At 32.1% G+C, this 27,906-nt stretch overlaps 4 protein-coding genes and 1 long non-coding RNA gene across 6 annotated transcripts in view; 3 read left to right on the top strand and 2 right to left on the bottom strand.

The window, feature by feature from the left end:
* Positions 1-7,087, top strand: part of tei (irregular chiasm C-roughest protein teiresias) — a 31,532-nt gene extending 24,445 nt beyond the window's left edge. Inside the window, exons 5-6 of the mRNA XM_015934497.3 lie at positions 4,876-5,151; positions 5,596-7,087. Of these exons, the coding sequence (XP_015789983.2) occupies positions 4,876-5,151; positions 5,596-5,747 (428 nt within the window). The 3' untranslated portion in view covers positions 5,748-7,087. The remainder of the gene's footprint in view (positions 1-4,875; positions 5,152-5,595) is intronic.
* Positions 7,088-10,446: 3,359 nt separating this feature from the next.
* Positions 10,447-12,842, top strand: LOC107366872 (uncharacterized). Its single transcript, XM_015934516.3, has 2 exons — positions 10,447-12,501; positions 12,572-12,842. The coding sequence occupies exons 1-2, from the start codon at positions 11,533-11,535 to the stop codon at positions 12,686-12,688; spliced, it is 1,086 nt and encodes a 361-aa protein (XP_015790002.1). The 5' UTR covers positions 10,447-11,532; the 3' UTR covers positions 12,689-12,842.
* A 4,614-nt stretch (positions 12,843-17,456) lies between these two features.
* Positions 17,457-18,675, bottom strand: LOC107366871 (uncharacterized). Of its 2 annotated transcripts, none has more exons than XM_089268025.1 (2): positions 18,506-18,675; positions 17,457-18,432 (listed from the first exon to the last, which is right to left on the bottom strand). In XM_089268025.1, the coding sequence occupies exon 2, from the start codon at positions 18,345-18,347 to the stop codon at positions 17,805-17,807; it is 543 nt and encodes a 180-aa protein (XP_089124151.1). In that variant the 5' UTR covers positions 18,348-18,432; positions 18,506-18,675; the 3' UTR covers positions 17,457-17,804. The 2 variants fall into 2 exon arrangements, with proteins under 2 accessions (XP_089124151.1, XP_089124150.1); XM_089268024.1 differs by having other exon boundaries at positions 17,457-18,408.
* Positions 18,676-21,177: 2,502 nt separating this feature from the next.
* Positions 21,178-27,906, bottom strand: part of LOC107366811 (uncharacterized) — a 72,667-nt gene continuing 65,938 nt past the window's right edge. Inside the window, exons 9-10 of the mRNA XM_015934451.3 lie at positions 22,665-22,777; positions 21,178-22,022 (exon numbers count right to left, since the gene is read on the bottom strand). Of these exons, the coding sequence (XP_015789937.1) occupies positions 21,950-22,022; positions 22,665-22,777 (186 nt within the window). The 3' untranslated portion in view covers positions 21,178-21,949. The remainder of the gene's footprint in view (positions 22,023-22,664; positions 22,778-27,906) is intronic.
* Positions 22,201-23,987, top strand: LOC107366812 (uncharacterized). The gene is made up of 3 exons (XR_001569753.3): positions 22,201-22,322; positions 22,398-22,610; positions 22,691-23,987. It is a non-coding gene; the product is annotated as an uncharacterized LOC107366812 (long non-coding RNA).

Raw genomic sequence — 27,906 nt, 5'->3', positions numbered from 1 at the left:
TCAATGCTAATCTAAATGATAAAAGAATACAACATTTCCATCTTTTATCATTGGATTACCTTATATATTTAAATCAGGAGCTTCCTTTTGCTCAACATTTTTCCTTTTAAATATTCTTTTTTCATGTTTCCATTATAACTTTCCTCAATCATTCCAATAACAGGGAACATCATTGTAATCAGGAATAATGATGATGAGATAATTGAATAGCAAGTTTCCATGTCGACTCTTATTGATGGCCTTTTCATCCAAATTGCTTTACTTTGAATTTCCTCATTCAATTCAAACTCTTTATTAGATGAGTGTAAATATGAAAATGTTGAAACTTTTGTTTCTATTTTTCATTTTAATCAACATTTCATGTTAACATTGCTTTGCACCATTAGTCGAATGTTGAATTTTGGACAAAATTTTCTCATAAATTTTGTTTCTTTTCAATGAATCTTTTTGTTTGATTGTTTACTTCTTTATCTGATTCTTTCTTTTTCTTTTCTCTTTTCAAATGAATTCCCTAATTGGAGTTCATTTGTCAATGAAGCTGATTCAAGTTAATTAGAGGTTCACCAAATGATTGAGCTCATCTTTACATGACTCAAACAACATTCAAGATAATCATCATTTTCAACCTTTTCACTCTTCCATAATGCAACGACCAGAAGAAGAAAAAAAACAAACTTGGAAAAAATATATTTTTAGCAATTTCGCACAAATCACTTTAATCTTGAGCTAACATTATATTTCTATTTTCATCTCTCAACTTTAATCGCTATCCTCATCTTTTCCTTGTTAACTTACTTAATCCACTTTAAATCTCTTTCTGGCTCACTTTAAGTTCCAAATCTTTTAAAATTATATTCTACTTTACTAATAACTATTGGATTGAAAAATTCATCTCTGCCTGAAATCGACCTCTTCAACCATTTTCTCCCTGCAAACGTTCAAATCAAATTGCGATTTCACCTCAAACAAAATACGAAATAAAAATTTCAGATTCTAAGCCACTGAATCAAGCTAATTCAGCACAAAATCAAACATTCGAGTGATCTTCAATATTCCTCAACAACTGCGACTATCCAAAAAGTTTATAAAAATGTTTTCAATGTTTTTAAGAACAAAAATTGCAGATTTTCATGGAACTGAATTGGCCGTTATTCCAGACTTGTTGATAGCAAAATCTCAGCTCAACTGGTTTCTTTGCTAATCTTGAATTATTTGAAAAGAAAACTTTCTCTACTTTAAACCTTTAAATGGTCACTTTGAAAGTGTGAATATTAATAAACTTTAATGATGATGATTTGATGTTAATTAACATGAAAAACATTATTGATTATAATAAATGAGTTGCTTAACAGTGACCATTATCATTAATCAAAATGCAAGTGAAAATGAAAGATGAAAAGAAAAGGCAAGACTGTAAATTATACTAAACCCATTGATCGTTAACAGAAGTCACGTTAGCGCACCTACAGTGTTGACCAACTCTAATGATGAATCCTTTACATTTACCTTTATCCTGATCATTATCACTGTTATAACCATTGTTACTGTAGATATGAATATTGCGTTAAGTGGTTTCCCTGTTCATTAACATTCAACATTTGGCAACAAGATTAACATTGACTGATTAAGGGAAAGGTTAATATCGAGTACAAATAAACAAAAATCAATGTGAATCCATTTTGAGAAGCATTTCACCCTTGGTGGTTACCCTGCTTCTCAGTTACTCACAACCTTTTATTTCAAAACGATCAATAGATGAAAGATGAACAAAAAACACAGAAAAAACAGTTTCTAATCTTGTTCAAATAAAAATCTTGTTCATCAATTACAAATGAAAATGGACAGATAAATAGGTAAAGCTGTATAGAGTTTCCTCAGCCTTAGCAAGTTAATTATCCAGGTTGATAACCTTAATCCATGTAAGGAACTTTGGGTGGAGATTGGATGTTTGATGAACAACAAAAAGTGACAAAATAACATTTAAAAGTTGAGATTAGGTGAGCCTCAAAAATGAGTTTCCAAACAAAAAGAGCAACTTCTCTGATTGCTAATGACAATTAAAAAGACTTTTAATTAATGATTAAAGTTACAGTTAACCTCATAAATACATGCTCCAGTTAATTTGATGGAAACAAGCATGTTACTTGGTAACCACAAATGAGCAACTTTGATATTAAAATGAACAGATGAACATTTATCCTCATCACAGAAACTTTTTTTCTCTCCACTTTTTTATTCCATTTTTTGCTCTCAAATTTTCACTCACATTAACCAGTGAAAACCCCGCCTCAGTCATTTTTGTGAATAAATCGCAATCTTTTTTTCCTTCTTTTCTTGCAAGATTCATATTATTTTGCCATTTTTCTTGAAGAGAAACTTGATTCCAAAATAATGCTGATAACTATGAACATTTTCATTCCAACATCTCATCAATTTTGAAAAATTTGATTCACACCCAATAGTGAAAAGCTTTTACAGCCTCACTCTCATCCTTTATCATCCTCTTGCCTCTTCAAGTTGCTGACTTCATTTTCAAACCTTCAAACATTATTACATCAACATTGAGTGGAAAACCTTTTAGTTTACTATTTGTTGATAGTTATTTATCAAATATATGTTACCATTTTGTTCAATTTATATATTGCCAAATGAACGGCAAATCTTAAACTAACCTCTTCACAGGTCTTGATATGATCAAACCTTCAAGGCAAATTGAGAAGTTCATTTTGGCTCCTTTTTTCCATTCCTTTTAAACTTCCTTTTTTAAACGAAAAAACCTTTGTACAGATGAAAAGAAAAGGCAAAAGTTTGGAAAATGTTAGAAAAAAGTGTTGCAAATAAATGGGTTAACAGAATAGGAATCATTTCTCAATGAACATCATGAAAGCAACACTTTGTAATCAAAGCAAAGTATCAATAATCTTCAATTGACTCCAAGTATCATTTTACTCTTGAAAATGATAATCTCTTTACCTTTCAAGTTATGAATGGAAAAATGAAAAGTCCGAAAAGGTCATCTTTCATCTTAATGAGAAAACATTTTCTTTCCCTTTCTCATCATCCATCTTCAGTCTATCATCACTTTACAACTCAATTTCCCTTTCAACCTTCAATAAAACTCGAAGAAAAAAGATTCTCATTAAAAGGTAAATTCGGTTATCAAGAGAAAGGCTAAACTTTTCAATATCAAGTCATTTGAAACTCGAAACAATTGATCTTGCAATTGATTTACCCTGAAAGGCAAGAGCCAACACTAATGATAAACACACAGAAGCCAACATAACTCAGCTAATATTTGCCAAGATTTTATCTCTTCTTCTTCTTCTCATGGCTTCTATCATTCCTCCCGTTATCATCTCATCTCATCTTATTGAACATTTACTTTTTTTTATATTATTTGCCTTCTCATCTGAATCCATCTTCAAATGGTTACATCCTCTTTGACATAAACAAAAGCCTTAATAACAATATCTTGTTTCCTATTAAACCATCTTGAGGTCTCAATCATCCTTTTCATGATAACCAGAAAAGCCTTTTTTTCACTTTAATTAGCATCACTTTCACCTTCTCATCCTCATCCCAACACCTCATATTGTGCTGTCATTTTCAACTAACCTTGAAATTGAGGCAACAAAAGAAAGAAACCAGAAAAGATGTTCAACAAAACATGATGAACATGGTTCAAGTGGCTTCCCTTTACTGTTTCTTATTGAAGCGACTTGAGTCGACATTTAATTGCAACTAATCCTGATTACTGTTATAACATTCTGCTTCCCTCATTACCAACTAATTAGTAAATTAACATGTTTGCGCTTTTCTACTCAGAACTAAAATCTCCTCTTGAGTTTCAATTTTGAATTCCTTCTTCAGTCCTCATTTCACATCATCATTATCATCATTAATCTTGTTTATCCATTTAAAAGTTTAAACAATTGAAATTGGAAACATTTGATGAATCTCATTAGAATTGAAGGAAAAACTCATTTTCACAGTTTTCCAAGTTTACGGAATCGTCATTAGAATTTGAAAAAAAGAAAAAAACTTTTCTTCTTCCATCAAATTGAAACAAAACTCATCTAAATCATGACTTTTCTCTCTCATTATTCCCATCAATTTGCATAACTATAAGTGTTGACACAAGTAACAAGCAATCAAACTTTTTATCACGATTTATGCATCAACAAACCTCCATGCAAAAGCAACATCAAAACTGATCATCTTCAACCCTCATGATTCAGATATTCATTGAAATAAATGTCATGCATTTCTTTTGTTTCTATTTTGCAATTTCTAACAATTCTGTTAGCAAAATTGTAAGAAATAAAAGGTTGAAATAACAGCCAAAAATGAATTCATGATTTGGTAGAAAAACTGAAAACTGAAAAAGCAGATGATGTTGATTATCCGCCTCCTCGTCGGTCCATCTCAATAGCTTCAAAGGTAAACCTAGTAACTCAAATTAACCCAAAATTACCGGTTAATATGAGTCTATTAATTTAAGGGCAAACAATTAATTTGAAGAGCAACAACAATGTTTAACTTTATGTTTAATGAACAATAAGCAACACCTAAGGGTGCAGGTAAAACCAAATTCAATGTTGGGAACCAGTTTTGTTGCAAGAAGATCCCACAACATCCTTTGTATCTTCAGCATCATGAACCATTTGCAGACCGCCCAACATCACTTTATCCCTACGGACATTCACCTAATCCTTATCATTATCTGTTCGCTTCAGTTTTACCTTTAATCTTGTAACACCTTCAATTGTGCTTTTGCGCCACTTATCTTTTAAAGTCAATTTTGTTTTCTTCTATTAATTAATTGATTTGATTAAAGTTAATTAATCTTGTTGTTTCATTTTCTTCCTTCGTCAGGTCGTTCTTTTCTCAAAGAATGGACTGCAATCATGTGTTCATCCAAAGGAAGCCTTCCAGATGATCGCAATTCCGATGACAAGTTGACTCCGAGTTTGGATGGAGACGAGTCCCGAGGATCAACCAGCAATACAAGACGACCTTATCCATCACCTCGTTGGTCGCCCCGTTACCCTCAGCGACCTTTACCAACTCCAGATTGGAGAAAGCCAAGTACATTCGATAATGATCTGAGTTTAATGTCGACCGTTTCTCAAAGTACTCAACATGGTCCAGGTTTGTCAATATAGACATTGATTTAAAACTCTTTTCCCATTTTATCTTCAATCAGTTCAATCTTTTTCCCAACCCTTAACTTGCTTCATTTGTCAATCAATTTTGAAAAGTAATTTTTCTCAATTCATTTGGCAAAAGCATGGCTTTCATTAACTGTTCAATTGATGACAATTTCCGAATCAGATAATTTAAAGTTAAACTTGATTATGATTAAATAAATAGTCAACAAGTTTGACAAATCAGAGCAAAAGTCATTTACCATTGAGATGAAACAATGTGATAACAATGAGATCAATAGAAATCCATTTTCATGCTTTTTCTGTCTACAAAATTATCATCAATGAAATAATCAGGAAACAGGAAATGTCGCTAAAATGTCAACCTTTAACCCTTGATTAAACTCTTTTAAACCATTTATATTAATCATTTATCCTTTTATTGCAGCATTTGGATCGAAAGAAGGTCAAGATGGACGGAGAAGCTTCAAATCGGTGAAACCATTCAATGCAGGAATGCAACTCTTTCCAAGTCACATTTTATCCTTCATTTTAAGCTTGAACCTCATCCTATTGGTACAAGGACAAGGAATTGTGTGAACATGGCAAATCATGTGAATGGTGAAAGAAAATGAAACTTGCAAAAGCGCAAGAAGGAAAAGGAACGCAAAAATCAGTCAACACTGAAAACCCACACACGATTCAAAGTGGGCTGTGAACTTGTTTTCAGTCCTGTCAACAAGACTATTCAACTTGATTGTCTGATGATGAGGACGATCATGAAGCCAGACTAAACTGAAAACTGAAAGACTTGCAAGGTTGAAATTAGCGTCCAAACAATGGCCACAATCAAAGTCCCGATAAACAAAAGACTTGTCCGGGATTCGCCCAATGCCAGACAGTCTTAATTGAATCAATTGCCATCAATTACAATAATCAATATTGATCAACTTTTTACTCAATTATCTTCAATTTGAATGGATGGAAAGATTGCCTTAAAATTTGGCTGCTTAATCAACTTTGTCTCTCAATCAATCAATTACTTGGTGAAAAACCTCTTTAATTGTGACTGTGATAATGATTTGAGTCTTCAAATGGCAGGTTAACTCAACAAAGAAGATAACTTTTACTTCTTCCTTCATCTTCTTTCTTTTGTTAGAGAAGATTATTTCTTCTATTGTTAACTTTATCATGATGATAATGATACCAATAACAATATCATGTTAATATCAGAACTTTACTGTTCTGTTTACTATTTTTGCAGATGAAAAAAAGAATTATGTTTTCTCTCTCTCTCTTCATTTACTTTCTTTTCATGATAATGATACAATCTCTCATTGATAATACAAATGATCGTCTTTTCAATATTGCAATCAATTCCAACTTCTCAGAACTTTTTGTATACAAAAGCAGTTAAGGAAACATGATGAAACATGCAAAAGTGCAAATTATTTCATTTCATATTCATAACTGTTTCAGGTTCAGTTGATGGAATAAAAGATTGGACGGGAAATGTTGATTATCAATTGTCACCTATCGATTGACTAAACAAATTGTTCAATTGAATCAATGCTTTTTGTCAGTTCATTTGAATAGCAACATTGGTTTGGGAAAATTTGCTGCTCAATGGAATCAATTGCATGCAATTTGAGCTTGCATTTAATCTAAAGTTGATTAAACTCGCTGACTGTCTTATGATTTTTAACCATTGCTGTTGCGATCATCAAATGATTAACAGCCAAATGAACAATTTAATTGCCATTTCTTGAAATTCATTTCTCCTTTTCTACTTTCTAATCATGTTTCTTAATCGAGATTCTTGATAAAACTACATTTAATGATCAATCCAATTCTATGTAAAGAAACTTTGTAAATATCAACAACTAATGTGTACATTATTTATTGTAATATAAGTAAAATTAAATATGATAAAATTTAAATTGTTTCATTTCTCACTAAATAAGTAAACAGATAAGTTGATTAGCGAAGAATCAGATTCATCGAAATGGGTTTCCTGTACATTAACCTTTCAGAATTGCTGTTGTAATAAGTTATTACTAATAACTTTACAAAATGATCATTTAGCTTTCACAAATAACTATTAACATTGCTTTTTAATAAAATCATTGAAACTTATTGAGTTGAAAAAGTTATCGCACACATTGGGTTAACGCCATCTTGTGTCTCTTTTTACAGCTAAAAATTAAGATGTTGAATACGTACCGAAAGATGGCGATAGCAAACGTCCAATTGAATAATTGAATTTAAATTTTTGGTAACATGATTTCAACTCAATGAGTTGAAATTTAGAAATTTGGAAATTCGAGAAATCCTTTTCACTCAAGTCTTGTATGGCAACTAGAGGAACCGTTAAGCCGGTGCTTAAAATTAACTCGCAACTAAATTGGCTCTTTGCGTTTAACGGTACAGTTTTAATTGTAATATGTCTGTTTCAACAATAGTCTTGAGTGATACCGAGATATTTTAAGTTTAATTGTTAGCTCATAATTAGTGTTCAGTGCAAAGGTTTACTAAAAAGGAAATTTCTTGAATTATTGATTCTATTATAAATTAAGTAAAAATGGCGAAAATAACATTTATAGCAGCAACCTTTCGAGTATTCAAGTTTGGAGCGTCGACAAAATACCTTCAGCCGATTGCTTTTCAGTGACTGCATCTAATAAATGCTCTTGTTGTGTCCTAAAAAGTAGATATTTTTTATTTCAAAATTTTACAAAACAAAAAATGAACTTACAAAACCGACTGACTGTAAAGACACAGAGCTGAAAAAAGGGCGATGGGATGCTGAGGTGGCAGCTAGTTGCGTTATATTGATCTTCAGGAAGGCCCATTGAAATTGGACATGGATTCATCGATTGGGGAGATGAATTGAGTGATATTATTGTTGGGATTATTTTTGTTGTTTTTCATTCAAACCTTCTTGGATTCTAAATGATTTAAAGCAGTTTATTGAAACTACAAATAAACTAGTCTATCATGAAATGTCTCAATTACCATCAAGCTCGAATTTTGTGTCTTTTTATTCTCCATTCACCAGTCGCCATTACCATGTCTAAACCCTATCGTTCTGCAGCCAATACCTACAAGTATCAAGTGTTTCCAGTGGAAGGGATGGACAATTTTTACACGATTTACGTTGCAGGAGAAGTGGTAACAGTTGAAATTGATCCAGAAGCCGAGTCGGATCCGAAAAAGATCCTAGAATGGAGAGTGGTGAATACAAATAAAAGTAGACTCATGTTCATCACAACTAACGGCTTTGGATATGTATTGTACAATAAAACTTATGTGAAACCATTGAAAAGGCCGAGTGGATATCTGTTGAGTGGAAATTTCATAATGCTGGGAGACAACAAAGTTATTCACGCACAACTTGTCCTCGAATATTCAACTGATCCATTTACTTATTTAGATTTGTTGTATTTCAATGAATCTTCTCAAGAACCTCAGGTGGAAATAGTTGACCAAATAAAATGGTTTACCTCGGAAGATGGTAAACACCTTTCACATTGGAATATACTTACTCACATCTTTATCGGTGACAAGTTGTACATTGCAATAGGCCGTGATTTGGTTGCACAAGGTCAGATTTCAATCATGAGATTATGTCTCAACCAAGGAGATGCAATCCTTTCAAGTGCAGTTGAAGTTTATTTTGAGGCTGAATTTGCTGCTAAAGCATATTTCGTCTATAAATTGGGTAAACTGGACGATGAATCGAAAAGGTTTTCCCTTTTAGTTGAGCGCAATTACGCTGGACAGCAGCTGGTTGGATCCTATGAACGTTATTTCATTGACAATTATTCAACCATTTTCGATGAAGTCGCTGAAAACTGTGCCAAAGGCGTTGACGGCTACATTACAATGCACGATGTCATTACATTTAATAATAAAGGCTGTCAGCCTAGAATTGTGACAACTTGTTCTTTCCCCAAATTTTACATTCCATCGTACAAGTTGAACTTGGAGAAACACCTGGAACCCAAAACAATGTTGCGTCTTTTTGTTATCCACGACGGTTATCCTTTCGAGGAGACTCGATTTATTTTTCTCGAAGGAATATCCTTCTATGATTGTCCATTAAGCTCGATTAACGCTGCCCTTTCACCTGAATGTACGCCAAAATATCCTTACGATATTAATCGATTCTTTTTTTATTTCAATTTCATTACTTCCACTCTGTTTTGGCTCGATCAAGAGGCTAAGACTTTTGGTCACACAAATTTCAACTGTGAAAGGTTCAAAGATTGCTTCAGTTGTATCATGTTTGGCTATAATTCCAAGTGTACCTGGGATAACGTCTATTGTAAATCAAATTCATCCTTTGTTGATGCGACTTCTGCATCAGTCAACTTTTGTTTCAAAATCACCAATTTTAAGCCCAGATCATTGGCCGAGGGATCAAAGTCGAAACGAATTTTCATTAATTTCATTGGAGTTCCTGATTGGAGGGCAGATCTTGATTTTAAAATTTACGTGAAAATTGGTTCTGATTCATGTGACAAACTCACTTTTGTTTATGAACCCGAAGCAGGCTACAAAGTAATTTGTCAAATGGATATTCGAAGAGTAGGAAAATTTAAAATCAATGTGACTTTTGCTTACGAACATTATGGCAATTTGATTCCAATTGTTGCCATTTCAAACAATTTCATTACTTTTAGGTCAGCCGGGCAGACAGATGGAACAATTTTATTTGCTCAAATTTTTGCTCTATTCCTTGTTTTCATGGTTTTCTTCATAGCTGTGTTATTCATTTTCTGTCCTTGTGATGGTAAAGGGCGGAAAAGAGCACGCAAGCGTTTAAGTTCAGAAATTTCACTTAGGATGCGAAGCATAAGTCGTACAATTTCGGGAATAAACCACAAATCAATGAACCCAAAATTGAAATGGAAACTGATGACAAGGTTGAAAGGGAAATCTTCAAGTGAATCGTCAAGATCAGGTTCAAGGTATTAGGAATTGTCCGCTTTATATCTGAGTTCGATGGTCCAATGAAGCACAACATTCAACCAATATGAATCAATTCTTGTATTAAAAAGAGGTTTCTCCAGAATCTAAAACAAAGAGTGCTTTCGGTCTTCTCGTTTAATGGTACTTGTAGCAACTGCTGATCCCAACCAATCTCAAACGCCAAACGCAAAAAGACACAATCGTATTAAATCGTAATGTGACTTGAGAGGCAGAGCATGTTGACGCCAGGAAACAAGATGTCCAAACTTGGCTCGAGAAAATGTTTCTTCCATAAATTGAAATCTTCAAGCGATCCAATTTAGTGGCTGTTTATTCACATTTAATGCAATAGTTGAAATTAATTGATTTGAGCTAAAAAAATTTAAATTTAAAATAATTTGCAACAAACAGTTTCAATTGTTGAGTTATGAGGATAAGCTGAAAGTTGACTAAAAATTACAGTTTAAAGGAAAATCACATTTTCAATGTTTACCTGCACTTTGATCAGTGAAAAGTCTCGGCCATTGGATAAAATGGTCATTGAACTGACTCTCGAGTAGAAAATGAAAATTACAGTTTGTTTATGTAAATTAAAGATAACTTCCAACTGTAACTTGCGGTTCTAAGAAACTTTGTCTCGACCTTTCAATTCTCGACGCATTTTCTAGCAAGTTTATTGATTGAGTTGGCTTTTGTAATGAATCAAATTTGCATAAACAGAGTGATTGGAATGACCTCTTGAATCTTTGAACTTTAACTTGCTATTTGTACAGTCTTGCAGTCTTTACATTAATGTTGACTGATCAAGAACAATAGAGGCACCAAGGCCACAATTCACCAAGGTTTGATTACAAAGCTGTATTTATCTTCCTTCTTCTATTTGTTTTTATATTCTTTAGATATACAAGGTAATTTCCGGACTCTGAGCATAGAATGATTTGCAATAATTCAGTAATCATCAGTCAACTTTTCTTGCTTATTGCAGTTGCTAGTCAAGTTAAGCTTCAACTTTTCATTCAAAGTTTTGTTTAACCATTATTATTGTTTCTAATCACCTAATACTTAATGTTCAGCCTTTCAGTTTACTCAATAATCAAGGCAAAGTGGGAAATGGTGTGAGCCTCAATGGAAAAGTGAAATTATGAAAAAATGCCATTTATGGTTACATGTAGATTCCTTGATTTATGGCATGAAAACATGTCCAACTTGTAATGTTGAGTGTTGAAGATGATTTATTAACAACAATTGTTTTACCAAACTTATTGTCTTCAGTGACCATTGGATAAGTGCCAAGATAATAAACTGTGTGATGAGTCGATAGACTGTGCCTTAAGTGAATGTGTGAAAATTCACAGTTAATCAACTAAGTGAATGTTGAAGTGAAAATCAAAGTTGCTGGAAACTAAACAAAATGAATGTTCCCAGGGATGAGGTGAGGTACCGTCGTGGGACGGCTGTTGGTCCCTTCATTCCAAGTCACAATCTGTTGAAGATACCAACCAATATGCAGCGAAAGTCTAGTTTACCGATAATTGCGCCACTTCGATCTGACAGTTTGTCAACATCAACATCATTGAGCACAAAATCATCGCCTTTACTGGATCTGCCAATCCACTTCTCATCTGGTAAATCATCCTCTTTATCACCAGCATCATCATCATCTTCATTCTTATCAACAAATTATAACACAAGTGTCAATAGTGTTAACGTTTCTTCTAAAAATTATTATTCTTCCTATTATGATCGAACATTTGGTGCCAACTGTTCAAGTGCTGATGACGATGAATTTGAAGACGAAGACTCGTCACCCGATACTATTTTGATTGAAAGCGGTAAAAGGTTGAGTGCTGTTGGCCTTGCTTTCGGTCAACATCTCCAGACGATGGCTCTCAAGTTTTCAACCAACCACAAGGATATAATTGATAAAACACGGATTCTCTGTGCTCGCCATGTTCGCACCAAATTATCTAAAAGTGGTTTAATCGATAAACGTTCATCTTTAACTAAACTTCGATCAATGAGCAACATTGACTTTGATCCACTGCTGGTTGACCTGATGGACTCGATAAGTGATTTAATAACTGAAATGGACAGACGATCTCCAGGTTTGTTTGACTCGGCAATCAAAAGATCGGGCGCAAATGTGAGCATTTTATCGTCACCCGAGAAAGCCTCGTTTGCTTTGACAGTAATTTTGGATGAAATTTTCATCGACTCAATAAGTTGGCCAAAGATAGCAGCCATGTTTGGTGTTACCGGTGCTCTGGCCGTCGATTGTGCCACCAAAGGAAAGCAAGAATACATAACCAGTTTGGTGGATACGGTTGGCAATTACACCGAGAATAATCTAGCTCGATGGATTCACAATCAAGGTGGTTGGGTGAGTTAATCCCTGAAGCTGCATCATTCAACTTTTCCTGATAATTCTTGTTATTCCTTTTATCTTCTAGTCTAGCTTGATTTACTGTTACAATAAAGAATCTTCATGGTCTCGTCCTGTTCAATATTTGGCTTTAATTACATTCTTTTTTATTCTCATTTTAAGCATAATCTGGTTCAAATTTTAACCAGTTTATGCTTAAAATGGAGTAAATACAAACGTCTTTTGCTTTTATCTTTCCATTAACTATAAGTCGGAAAACCTTGATCTGAATGTAATTAGTATCGATTATATCTGTTGTAAAAATTATAATTTAATAAATGATGTCGCTTGTTGCGGAACTTTGCCTCTAGATTACATTTCAAGTCATGGTAATAGGTGATAATTGTAGAGCTAATTACGGGAAAAATCAAAGGATTGATTCTCCATTATGATAATCGTCTCTCGTCTCGTTAACATTCAATTACCTGCATCAAGAGTAAATATAAAGCTTATATCAAGATCAATATTATTTACTTAACATGTGTTTCTAAGAAGCATATTAGATGGAAATGTCAACTCATGAAGTTAGACACAAATTTATCTGTAAACTAAGGAATGACTGATGAATCAAATGTTGAAATTGAAGGGTTAATCAAATCTAAAGCATTGACGGATTTGTATACAAATGGATATTTTTGCTATTGATATTTTGCTTTCTTTGACAAATCACCAATATTGGAATATAAATTTTCTGCTATCAAATACACAATCAATTAATTTTCAGTTGATATTGAAATATTCAGAAATAGAATAAGTTTTCAACACAAAACGGGATAAAATTTTGAAGCTTTTGTAGTCATTTGAAAATCGATAGACATTTATCCAACAGCAACAATTGAGTTTTGCTATTGATTTGTCATTTTTGTACAGTAAATTAACTCTTATATTTTACACTTTATCATTCATTTATATTTTGAGTTCAATACAATTGTTATTGACTTCATTTCATTTGAACATTTGGTCAAGAATGATGTAGAAATGTTTCAAGAGGTAGTTCGGACAACAATTGCTATAACCCATTTTACACAAGAAAACTATTTATGGTGTTTGATGAAAACAATACATTCGTTCGGCCGGCGATCTACATTTTCGTGTTGTTAGTTTAATCGTCTCATTGATAGACTTCAAATTAATATGGTGGATCCAAATGAGCAGAGCAACCCATTTCGAATTTTGATCAATCCAAAGAATATTCTTCTGCTCATCTTTACAATATCAACTTTCATAGATGTGGTTGTGTTGGCTGTTGAAATCAATGATTCAAACAACTCTTTATTTTACTCCAGTTACTTCCATATTCGCATATTTCCATATTTTTACTATTCATTGCTTCTGAATGGAATCGTTATAGCTGCGATCATCAAACGTTGGTCAGGAATATTAAACCTTTATCGTATACTTTGCATCGTTTCACTCGTATTTGTTATCCTAATAAGTGTTCCTCTAATTGGGTCCTTTAAATATGATGGTGTCGATGGAAAAGTTCCTGGAGAAACGAGCTATCATTTGATGTTTTGTGTCTATTTGCTCGCAACACTTTCGCTCACAATTCATTATGTGGCCAAATATATCAAACAAATTTCTAGCCAATAGAAGCTTGAAAAGGAAAAGTTTGTTTCATTCTTTAAATTAGATTCTGGTTTTAAATCGTTTCACGGTAATACTGATTTTTACAGATTGCTACTTTCTTAGTCTTCAATACAACAAACTCTGGATTTTGTGAACAGCTACTTGTGATTTGGTTATGTTGAAAGAATCACCAAGTATTCAACTCTTTGCCATGAAACTGAACATAAACTACTGAATTTCTTCGTGTTTTCTGTCAGTAGATGGCTCTTCTCCTGCAAAAATAACCGATAGTTCACTGTAGTTACGACAGTTCAGTAACTATGAATCAAGACGAAAGACTTCAAGAGATGATTTCTAGTGTCACCATCTGTTGTTGCAGTTTCATATTGAATCAAACGAAAAACAGAGACCAGATTCAATTTTCTCGCTAATAGCTTATTCACTAAAACAGTTTCCTCTTCAACTTGCTATGGACATGGTCCTCGGTATCTTGAGCAGGAATGGACGTATTGACAGTGAACTTCAACCAATTAAAATCAGTTTTTAACTGCTTATGGTGGATAAATTACGAAGGGTTATCAATTTTAAAGATGTAGCTTTGAGATGACCAGAGAGGAACAAATGAAAAGGGCTAGAAGGTGAAGAATGCTTTTTCTTCCTCGTTGATGCTGGAATAAATAGAAATGAATTGAAATATAAGTAACTGAAATTACGAATTGTTATTACTCTTGAACAAGAACTAACAACATAAGCGATTGGACAATATAAGAAACATGAAATATCTATTTAAACATTTTGTTTCTCTTTTTACTTGTTACTTTCAATGAATTTATTGTTGTCTGCTTAATCTTGAATGAATAAAACCATTGTGAGCGCTATAGTATGTAATCATCGGCAATTCTTTGCGTTTTGTGACAATCAATTGCCTCCATAGAAAACAATGTTAAAATAAAAACTTGAATAACTTGAGTTGTGATTAATGTTTTTCAATTTTTACCAGACACTTTATTATCAAATCACCATTGCAAATTGAAAATTTCATGATCATATTCAAAAAAATTGCCTTTAAAAATAAGTTACTTAATAGTAAACATAATAAACATAACCAGCTTCAGTGTAAGTCTAGTGTTTTACGATCGTAACAATTTTGATCGATCGAAATAAATCGTCCAACAATTTTCCTTAATCGATCGATTTTGCGATAAAAAATTTTCAATTTTACTGCATTTTCCGGTGAGAGTCTAGTTATACGGACACATATAATAAACAGTGCTATAGATTCAAATAAATAATCGATTATTATCGCGCTCTAGGTCGGACTAGGTTAGGTTAGGTTAGATTAGGTTAGGTTAGGTTAGGTTTGGTTAGGTTCGGTTGGGCTTGGACGGCCTGGGGCCTCAATTAACGGCTTTGTTATTGTTTTGTGTCCGTATAACTAGACTGTTACCCATTTTCCTAATTAAGAGCTCCGCTTAAAACATGCTTTTGATACAGATTTTCTGAACCTTTGATCATTTAAAATTTTGATCGATCATGATCGAGAGCTTTTGATCGATTTTGATCTAGTAATCGATCATGATCAACACTAGGTAAGTCTCAATAAAATAACAGAGTTCAATAGACTGTTCAAAGACAAGATGAAGGTTTGAAGCAAATCGTGAAGCAAGTTAATTCTGGTTTGGCAAAGATACGATGATCGAAAGCCATTTAAAAATATCACATTTCTTTCAATGTACAAGTCAATTGAAGCTGAACAATTTGTGTTTATATTATTAATCGATTCCTTGTTCTCTTGATGCAACTTGAATTATCAGTTGTTTGTAACCAATGAATCTTGATTATCATATTCTCATGTAAACTTGAAACCCTTTTGCTAACCAGTCAAGAGAGTGTCCTTGAATATGTACAATCAACTATAATTTAAGAAACATCATCATTAATATTAAACATAAACGAAAATCATGTTTTGATTTAAAGCCTTTCCTCATTCACTCAGCTTCAATGTTGTACTTTTTAAAGAAAGCAAAACTAAACAATAAATTAACTTGAATAGCTGAATTGAAATGATAAAAGTTGATTCAACCCTACAAAGCTCAGAAGAGAGATGGAAACAAGGCACTTTAAACCAGCAAACTTGAACGCAACCTTGGTCGTTGTCTTGGCCAAGGCAACCAGCCATTTAACCAAAAGACGTTATGTTAACCAGATTGACAAAGTAATATGAGTTGCTTTAAAAAAAGATCAACAATAGAGATAAGAAATAGAGAGAAAGGGATTTTAAATGAAAATGCTGGTAAGAGTTGAAGGTAAACTGACCTGGATAGTCATCAGAAAGCTACACCAATGGAAGCTTATTTTAGCTTATCAGCTTGTTGATGTTTTTACTTTCATTGGGTAATCTATTCTAATGCCATAAAAATTAACATCTAAAGTACAGATCTATGTTATTTCACCTGATCAACTCATGGTGATATGAATCTGGATGCGACTCAAAACAAAAGTTGAGTAAAGAGCGCAGGATAATGTTGGTTGGAGTCTCATTGAGAATGATCTGATGAAAGGAAAAGATGAAATGTAAAAGTGAGAGTTAAAATGGGCCATCTAAATATCTAATATTATCAACAGTTTTACCTTGAACTTGAAAATGTATATCATGTTGTATGGCATTGAACAAAGGTAAGAATGGCGAATCCAATATTCAGTCTGTTGCTATAATTCAAGGTTAAGTAGTTTTGATAATTTACCTCTTTTATTGATTGTTTGGGAAAATAATGTATCCATCAAAAGTGGCTTGGTGAAGATGTCTGTAAAAGATGAAAATAAAACAAGAATTAGTTTGATCAATATGCAAATGGTGGGTTTATTTTGAGGTTCATGAAGGGATCGATGAATAACTCATGGGGGAAATTCGGGTTCGATTGTTTAATCAATACTCTTCAGATTATACAAAGATTTTCTTGTTCGAAAATGCATTGAGGAAGATTGAAGACACGTGCTGATGTAATTTAATCCAGATCTTGAGAAAGCTTTATCTTAATATCAGGATTTAAAACATTGAATGTGACGCATTTTTTCACTATTGAGCCTGGTAACCTTTTCCTAGGTTTTTAAAGTGAGAGTTAAGATTGGCAATTTTCAAACCGTATTTTGAAAAACCATGATCTCAAATGTTTATATTTAAATGTTTTGAGTTGCAACGCAATTCTGAAGGTAATCTGAACTTCTAGCTGCAAGGAATTACGAGAAAACAACAAACAATTAAACCAATTAGATCCATACTTTTTCCTCATAGGTTAGTCTGTGTGTGGGTTGTGGCGATGAATAACAAAGTGATCAAGTGAATCTTGAGTTAAATTCAACATTTTTTATTCAATTATGTGTTAGTTAAGGTAATTTGTACGTTTCTTTTGAACCAGAAAAAAACATCAAAAAACATACATTTATAATGTAATAACTTTTAAGGGCTTAATACGATGTAATTAGATGAGGAAAGATAGAATTATGGGAAACGTTTGATTGATTAGATCCATAATGAAAAATAAGATAAGAGGAAAAGAGAAAGAGATAGAAGTAAAGAGTTGATGGTGAGAATGAAAGAATAGAAAGTTTAGCTTTTTTGGCTTTTCCGGGTGAATGAATCGTCCTTTTGATTTAACTGTCCAAAAATCATGCATTGATACTTATGAGATCCATTATACCAATTCTTTAAGTTGAATTTTGCTGGTTCCATCCAGAGTTAATGCTGCTGGTGCTGGTGAACCATTATCGGTGAAGGAGTTTGCATTATTTACACTGTGGTGATGATGATGATTGAATTGGGGTTGAATTTTAGAGACCCCATAAAGATGAGAATTAAATTGGAGATGATTGAGAGGTTTGTTGTTGTTACTGTTATAGTTTACAGTATTATCGTTGATGTCATTATCAACATTTACATTTGATTTGTTGTTTGACCCAATGGTTGCATCAATTTCGGGTGATGTTGTAAATTTTGAAAAAGCCAACAAGGTTTCCGGAAAATTAGGTGGTGTTGCTGGAGTATTGGCTGGTGTTGTAAGTGGATTATATCTTCCACTTGGATTAAGCCCGACAACGGGTGACTCTTGAAAAAAGATACTCAAAGCTCGTTGAAATTGCCAATTATTGTTTTTAAGCATTTTCTTTGCCTGATCATGATTACACCCAGCAACCGAGACAAACTGATTAATCATAACTTGTTCCCGTAGCGTGTCCATCGCATCAATCTTGTAAATTTCCTGGATCGTTTGGATAACAATTATTGGACCACCTAATCAACTGTAAAACATCCAAAAAAACAGACTGGTAATGTTAACAAACAATGTAAGCAAAATGTAAACAAAACAAGTGGATAAGAAAAAGTAAAGATACGCACAGTTTATCCTCTGTATTAATAAATCGTCACAATTTGTAAAGTTGATGATGGTCACAAATCATTTAAAATAAACTGTAACAGGAAAATTAAATGAAACAAAATTAGCAAACACACAAAAATAAAATAAAATGCGCGTTCAAAAAAAATATCACACAAACATTGCCAACACAAATGTTTAATGAAAACAAGTCAACTTTTGTAACTTAACATAATAATGGGAAAATACAATTTTTCCCTCTCAGAAGAAGACGACTACTAACAGTTATCATAGATGGAAGCACATTTTGCAATAACAAAAATTCTTGTTAAATTAACTCGATTTGTTTAATGTTTTCATTTGATTTGACATTTTAAATAAAAATGGTTCCAAATCAAAATGATTTATATCTAATCAGTGTCTCTAATTTATTGTACCTTAATCATCAAACTCTGATTTGCAACACTTGTGATTAACCTGTGATTAAACCCAAGATTGAACCAATGTTATTTCAAAGGTAACCTAAAAAAAGCTTCATCTGGCTTTGGTTTTGATTATACTTTAAAGATGGAGTTACCTTTCTTGTTAAACATGGTGATTAACTGATTATTTGGAACGGAAATTGCGTCACAAGATATTCTCATTGTTTTTATGATTATATTCAAGGTTTGAACTCATGTGAGCTGAGTAACTCAACATACTGTCCATGATGGCGCATTAAAAGAGGAAACCGTTTGTCATCCAGATGTCAACCCATTAACCCGACTTTTTAATTTACTCGTTTTGTTAACCATTTTTTATGATGACCATTAATTTACTCTGATTATACATTTATTGTTCAACCAGTTTCCTGACTTACAACTAATCAATTTAATCAGCATCAATCTAGCAGAAAGAAAAGGACAATTCCAAGAGTAAAGCTTGACTCCACTGGAAACCCAAATCATGCGATTTTTTCTTATGATGTTCAATTTGTTGAATTCAATCAAAATTGATCTCAATCAGTTCAAGAATGAAATTTAAATGATTCCAATTCATAATTTCCATTCATTCTTGACTTTGGAAAGTCAACTCATCTGAAAATATCATTTCTTGAACAAATGCACAACTCCAATTGTATGTTATTACAAGCAATAAAATGCAAACAAACATAAAATTTTCAACTTGAATTGAAATTGAATGAAAATTTAAAATAAAAATGAAGAGAAAAGGAAAAGATAAAATAACAAAACATTGAAAGGTCAAGAATGGACAATTTGAATGAACAGTAAAGAGTAGAAGGGAAAAAATATCATTCAAATTTAAATTATTCAATCAAATGGTAATGTTGTACATAATAAAACCATAATGGATGTCAAGCCAAAAGGACCAGCAAAAAAATGAAGAAAAGGCAAAGAATCAAAATATTAAATAAAAACCGGAATGATGTTTGAATGGAATGAAAGAATTAAATGAAATGAATAGCAAAATATTGCTAAATGAACCAGTCAACAATTGAACAAATTGTAAAGGTAAATGTCTTGATAAAGAAGGCAAAAAATTGGAACCAAAATTATCATAATAATGCGAAAAAAACAAACCTTTTATCAACTTGAATTTCACCCTTTTTCTGGTTTCCTAAAAAAATGGTTTCAAATGGTCAGAGAGTTGAAAAAAGCTGAATAAGTTGAAAATTTTGAAGAAGAAGAAAAAATGATTGCCGAAGAGAGAAAAAGTAAAACCATTTTCACCCAGCAAAGTCAGGATAATGTTCATGATGATGATCATGAAAATGGTCATTTTTATCATTACATTTGCACACTTGAACCATCATCAAATTTGGTCACTCAACAACCAGAGTATATCTTACATGTAAACTTGTGAAGAGAAAAAAAAGTAAAGTCATTACTGGTCCATGGCTCAACCCTAAATATAAATAACCAACAAGGTCCATCATGAAAGGGGAATGGATATTGGCCTTGTTATGAATGTTGAAGATGAAGATGCAGAAAGGGTGAGTATGGTGATGATGAGAATGGCGGTGAAAGGGAAGAAAAGGTTTCTTGGATAAAGAAGGAGGACAGAATGGATAATGGATGTAAAGGGAAACTGTCTTCGTATTTTCATGCTATTAGTGGACCAATGAGCCGATCAACAATGACAACCTAACCTCATCACATGCAACATCCAAAAGTAAACCATAAACGCCTTTCCTTTTCCAATTCCTTCGCTTCTTTTCATTAATTCAACATTTATTTTCACATCTTTTCCCATCTTTACCATGTTCATCATCCTGACACAAGTCAATCTTGTTTTCCTTCCTTAACCTTTCATCTTAACCATAACTTTAGCCTCACAATTTTGAGCTGCTTTTATTTTCAACATAAACTTATGCAAAAAACTGATCCAAAATAAAGATTGAAAACAGTGAAGAAGAGTCGACTGTTGGACGACTCGTAGTCAGTCAAAGAGCAACTTGACTCGGTCAAGTTACAGTCAGTCAATGAATGTAACGACTGACTTCGATGTCTAAGGCTTAGACTCTAGAGATGAAAAAAAGGCGATGGAAAGCTGAACAAAATAAAGTTCGATCTTATTAAACTTTCATTTATTGTTTAAAAATTTCCGCTTAACTTGACCCTACAACAGTATTTTTATTACAATTTTTTCGCGTTTATTCCAACTTTGACTTTCGCTATTTACAATTTGTCATTGATTACAAGTTGAACATCAAAAAATGATGCTTTAATATGTCTAATAACAAGATATTTACACAAAATTTACTCAATTGTACAGAGTTTTTCTTGATTACTTTTCATTTTGTTTATTGACAAAATGAATGATTGACGTGCAATTTGATAAGTCTTTTTGGTAATATTAATCTATCTTTAAGGTTAGTTTTTAATTTTGTTGCTGTTGGTGTTGTTTCATTTTTACAGGTAAATTGTAACAATCTGGAAAGTTTAGTTTAACATTTTTGAGTTAATTTGGTCCAAAGGTTTGCTCCTTTCAAAATTTTTTCGTGTCAACCTAATTTTTTAGCTTCACATGATTGATGGCAATGTAATTGGCAACTTTAATTGTTGTCATCATCAGGATACAAAAAGAAAAGGTATCAAGTTAAACATATAAATTATCATCTGATCAAAATCATCATTAACAACAAATGTAATTAAAACAAGGTTCTTCTCCTCAATGGTTAATGATGTGGTTTTTGCCATCAACATAACGACATTTTCCTTTGGTTCAATCAGGCCACAACAAACATGATTAAAGATGGTAATACAAGGAAAGGTTCATTTCTTGTACATTTTATCCAGTTTCACGATCTCTTCATCAGATGTTATCCAACCATTGTTATCATCAGCTTTAACAATTGATATTTTTCTTGCTTCTTGTTTCACCATTTATTTATTGTTACCTTCATCCACATCATATTTCACCCTTTAAAGGCTCTTAATTGTTCCCAATGTCAGGCTTGTTTTACATTAAATATTTGAGCACAGAAAATAGGTTGTCATGGTTTGACATATTTCAGCAAATGTTGGACGATCTTCAGGTCTATTAAATAAAAAAAGGTAAAATTAGTAACATTGGAAAATATCGTTTCCTCAGAGATTCATTTTTGTCAAAATTTTGATTTATTTAAACTAATTTATTGCTATATTAGCTTATTATTTAACGGTTAATCAATTCAACAATTTGTGTAAAATGAGCTTTCAAAATGGGCGCCTCTTAGTTAGCCGTTATTTTAACTCTTTATACGTAATCACATGTTTCCCTCTCATTTTGAATTGACTTGTTTCTTTATAATGGTTTTTGTTTTTAATTTTGTTTGTGGTTGATTTTGATTTTAATTGGGTAAGTATTTCAATTTAACATTCAAATTTATGTTTGCTAATGATATTAACTAATTTGTTTTAATTGTGTTTCAAGATTGGTAAAAGAAGGTGTATTGCTTTATGGATTACTCAATGGACTAACCAATTGGCTTGTTAATGGACTAATTTGCTGGACTATAAGTACATCAATGTTTGGTTGGCGAGATTTCAATGGTGAACATGAGTTTAGCAGGAGATAAGTCTAATTATGTACTTATGTTATAAATTGTAACAAATGAAAGACGAAGACCGATGAAGGTACAATCTGGTTAGTTACGTATCTTTTGTGTAACTACAGAAAAGCTAATCTGTTTTTTCTTACCTAAATTGCCAACATTTCCACATAAGCTGGTATATTTCTTGGGGACAATTATCAGGCTTTGGAAGACGTCGATTCTCTCGGAATAATCTTAATATATCTTGGCCATCCATTCCCTAATACAAAAGGAAACAAGATGGAAAGAAAGAGTGATAAGTCATAATAAGTTTACCATTGGAAAAAAAGAGGGAAAATTGAATCAATAGCAATATTATTATTACCAGGCGCAAAGGAAGGATCAAAAGTGAAAAGTGAAAGAGAAATGGATGAGCAAAGGAGGAGAAAAACATTCAACGGATATTGGAATCATTTTTCAAGATGAAAAGAAAGATTGGAAAGATGATGATCAAAGGGAAAGGCCAATATTGATAGGGATGGAGAATAATAATCATGTAAAGAGATGATGATGAAAATATTAAGTACAAACGGTTGACCCAAAGATTGAATAATGAAAAATGAAAAGAGAAGGAGAAAAAAAAGGAATGAATAAGCAAGATAAATACTAGAAGATGAAGACAAGAAGGAAAAACAGTGAACATGATGGTACAACAGAGAGCAGAAAGTAGAGTAAAAAGAGTAAGTGATGATAATGATGATGATTATGTTGTTGTTGATGTTGATGATGATCTAGTATAAGATGAAGTAAATCAAATTGGGCGTTGATGAAAGATTCAAGTTAACATTACGGTTAACTTAAAGCAAAGTACGAAGCAAGAAGTTATTAATATATCTAGAATCAAGAAAAAAAGCCAAAGACTCTGTTGGATACTTGCAGTTGGAAACTAATTTCATTTCTGATTTTTCTAATCAACAAACATATGACAAGGATTGATTACAAATAATAGTAAACACTAAATGATATAACTGATGGTGCAACGATATTGAATAACTTTTAATATACCAACATTTCCCTCAATCTGGTAATTCATTCAATCAACTTCATTCTCTTCACCTGGAATTGCTACAGTTATACACACACACACACAAAAGAAGGAAGCTAATTGTTTCAAACCTAATATGGATCCAACCTAATGTGATTATCGAGGAAAAATGATGAATACAAAAAGTGAAACTAAAAGTGAATCTGGTTAATTTGTTTCAAGATTGTCATTTAATACTGACATGCAACTCTTGAAACAAAAAAGCTTTCTTGCATGAACAAACTTGTGAATCGTTTTAATATCATCGTGTGTTTGAAATGAAAAAAAACAAGTTACACAATTTTAATTTGTATTAATAGAAGACGAGAAAATTATTATCATTGAAGTTGTCAACTGTCAAAACTAAAAGATAATTAAATCTGTTGTAATTTCATTTCTGTCATCATCATCAGGAGAGTAACTATTTTGCAGCATTTCAACATTTGTGAATAAAAATCGTTTTCACAACAGATTTATATTGTATTAATAATAATAGCAATTATCATCACTCTCATCATTACTACTACTACAAGGCTGTATTTGAAAGCAAACTTTGATGAAACTTTTGTTAATTGTTAATGAAATGGTTAAAGATTGATTGTTGAAAGTAAAACCAGCAAAGAAGAAGAAGAGAAGAAAATATCGCTCAAATGAAAAGCAAAATGCAATAAGAAAAAAGAGAATGAGAAGAAGAAAAAAAAATGTAATAACAACAGTAATAATAATAATAATAATATTAATAATAGCAATAATGATGATGATTGCTAAACAATAAAAATGTCTTGATCAATTTTAGCTTCAATCTTAATGTTTCTTTGCTCCGTTCCGTTGCTCAAACAGAAACAATTAATGTTTCATCTTTTTCTTTGATCGCCTTTCCATTTTCACTCCCAGTTCACTCATTGACAGCCACCAATCAAGTGCAAAAACTTTTGCTGCTCCATCAATTCACATGCCTTGCACAGTTCAATAGCTTTGAGTCGCAAAAAAAAGTTCACCAAGCTTTATCCAGGCAAACAAAAGCTGACACATAAACAACTATAGTTTTACAAAAGGGAGGCAAAAAATGCACCAACAGCAATATTATTATCACAATCTCTTGCTTATTTGATAAGTTTCCTAGTCAATTGGATAAGAAGCTGAAAATTGAAAAGATGAACTTCAACTGTACAATCGATGATAACAGTTGCTGCCACTATCAATTCACCAGTTCCCCAAGCATAAGCAACAAATTCATCGCAAAAATTGTCTCCAGCTAGATTCCAATTGAACTGAGTTCGTTGTTGAAGTCTCCGAAGTTTGAATGCTTTTTGCCAACATTAACGAAATCTGAATTGGGACAGTAACTGCGAAACTGTGTTCCCTCTAAAATGAACCCGAAATCAATTTCAACCTTTTCTTGTCTCAATATTAAATTACGCTTGAATCTTTGTTATAACAATAATTATGACAGGGAATCACTGGGAATGATTATGATGGATCAGGTAAGAATAGAGGATTTGAGAGGAAAAAACATGTTCTCCAAGTTTATCATATTATTCTGGCCAGTCTCTTGTGGCATATTTTCACCATCTTTATACATTCTTGAACATCTTATTGTACTAATATAAACAACAACAATGGATGATAAAACATTTATCATAACAGAAAATACAATAACCTGGAAAGGGAAAAAAAGATGGACAAAACTGACCAAACAAAATGAAATGAACAAATGAAGGTAAAGTAGAGAAAGAAAAAGGTAACATTAAATTGGATTGAAAGGTTTTACCATTTATTTTTCAACTTCAATCCAATTCCTATTGGAATAGATTTTTATATTGATTATCTTTCAACAAAGAATTATGATCATTTCAACAATTTTTCATTCCCTGTAGAATCTCAAGAAGAGAGCAAGAAAAAAAAAGGTAAAGAAAAATACCAATCTGAGAATTTGATATTTTGTTCTATTCTCTTTTTTTCTCTCCTCATTTTGTTCGACCTTTTTACTCATATAAGGTCAAGTATGTATACTTGACATGATTGTCCTCACCTTAACAGGTATATAACAATAAATAACTTTTATACCTTTTGCGGTTCACCAAAAGTGTGACCAAAAGAGTGAAAAAAAGGACAACAAAAAGTTTTGATTTGTCTTTTCTTTTCCCTTTCCACTCACCAATAATTGTTCAATAATACAATATAAATCTTGAACTGATTGTTGAACTGATTGTGATTGATGTAACAATCAACTTGGAGTGTGAACAAAGTAGGAAAAAACTGAATTTCCAACAATTAGATTAGAATTGAAGATTATTCAACTTTTCAAGAAAATCATTTGAACTCAATTTCGAAGGGAAAAGTGCTCATTTTTGGGAAAAATGTATTTATTCAATCAGTTTAATCTTGAATTTCATGATAATCTCGTTTTGCTTTTTGCCTTTTCATTTTGTAACAATAAATAATAAAGAAATAAATTGTCACCATTTAAAAGCATTTCAACCCAAATTTGGATCCTTTTATGTTCCATTTAAACGTTTTCTCTCATTTCATTCAACGTAACTTTATTGCATGATGATTATCACCATTATTTATCGGCACATTTTTTGCTTACGCTCAGTATAACAAATCATTTTGAATGGAAAAGTAAAAGTAAACTTGGAATGGCGAAGGAAACTGGGAAAAGTTGAGGCTAAATTGAAAGTGAAACTCCAATTAAATGTGAATTGACATGTTATTCAATGCTTTTTTACACGAAAATTTCATTAAACAAACACACTTGCACCAGATTAATGATTGAAAAAAGCAATTCTCATCATTTTCCTTACATCATGTTTCATCTACAGCCAATATTTTCACTTTACTTCTCATAATTTTAGTTAATGTTTACACTTGTAAATGCATTGCATCTGGTTGGTTGACTATTCATCCCTCCATGTCAATCGAACCATATAAAAGTTAAATTGATCAAAAATCCAAAGTATTACCTCGACATTATAACATTATGTTACTGAAGCCTCGATATTTGTGAAACAGAGAAGATTCAGATTTGGTTATCGGTTCTAGCAATACTTTTCATCGGGAACTAAGAAGCATCAACCTGCGTCAAGAAGTTTCAAAGATCTTGTTTTGCCTAAAGAGATAAGAAATCATGTCACTCTTTCATCATGGGAAAGTCAATCATGACTTGAAGAAACGAAAAATATTGATCGAAAAAAATTTTCAAACTAAAGATCTCATTTGCAAATGATAATCTCTTTTACTCGAACAAAAAAAACCTCTTCATCTGTGCTGTACTTTCGATCCATTTTTTGTAAATTTAGTTGAATGTTGGAATGATTTTAAACTGATGAACAAGAAAAGCTATGAAATTGTTGAAATGTCGACTTTGATCAAAAGATTCTTATGTGATAATTATGAGTACGAAAATCTGTGCGTTTTGTTAAACTGTATCATTAGTTAATTAATTTAACAAGTCATTACTTGTAAAGTTGAAAACAAAAAGAGATGAAAAACAAATGTTTTATCAATTTACTATCCTGAGGTCATTTATCCAACAATAATGTTAATGATGTTAATGTTGATGATAGTGATGATTAAAATATCTTTATGTGAATAAAGAGTAAACAATAATGGAAAGGTTTAGTCGATGATAACAGCCAATGAAGACTAGAATCATAAATCACAAGCAGAATAGCCTGAAGACTCATTTCACCAGTAATAACATTAAATACGAAATCAATATCAACAGAGAAATTGTGAAATTAAATAATGAATAATTAGAAAAGTGAAATGAAAAAAACTGTGTTGATATGAAAATGAAATATTGAACCTCTTTAACCACTTATCACTTTCAAGTTGTTTATTTATTGTTTTTTGGTAAATAAATAGCTGTTCAAGTTGAACAATATTTTATGGAAATGAAAGTTGAGATGAAAAGACAAACAAAAATGAGAAGCAAAATGAAAGCAAATAAAGGCAACTTTTGAAAAGGGAGTTTTAACTCCCAGTAAAAGTGAAAAAACAAAACAAGATAACATTACATTGATTTATGCTCGTTCAAGTTATAAATATGGTTTATGATAGGGAAAATGATAAGATAATTTGATAACGTTACTTTGATAAACTTATTTGAGATGAGATGAAATAGTGAAACTAATGATGAAAGGAAAAGATGAAGAGAGAGAGAGAAGAGTAAAGAAACAATAATAGTTATGATGATGGGTTGTTATCATGGTTGTGCGTGTGAATGTGGTTCAATGCTGGGAATGTTCATTTCTCTCTGTTTCTCTTATTGCTAAACATTTCTATTAATGTTGGTATAAAGTTATAATTTATAAGGTATT

The sequence above is a fragment of the Tetranychus urticae genome, chromosome 2, assembly GCF_039701765.1.
Source record: "Tetranychus urticae isolate SD_2017Ah chromosome 2, NJAU_TeUrti_SD_1.0, whole genome shotgun sequence".
Classification (NCBI taxonomy): Eukaryota; Metazoa; Arthropoda; class Arachnida; order Trombidiformes; family Tetranychidae; genus Tetranychus; species Tetranychus urticae.
This window is presented reverse-complemented; position numbering and strand designations above follow the sequence as displayed.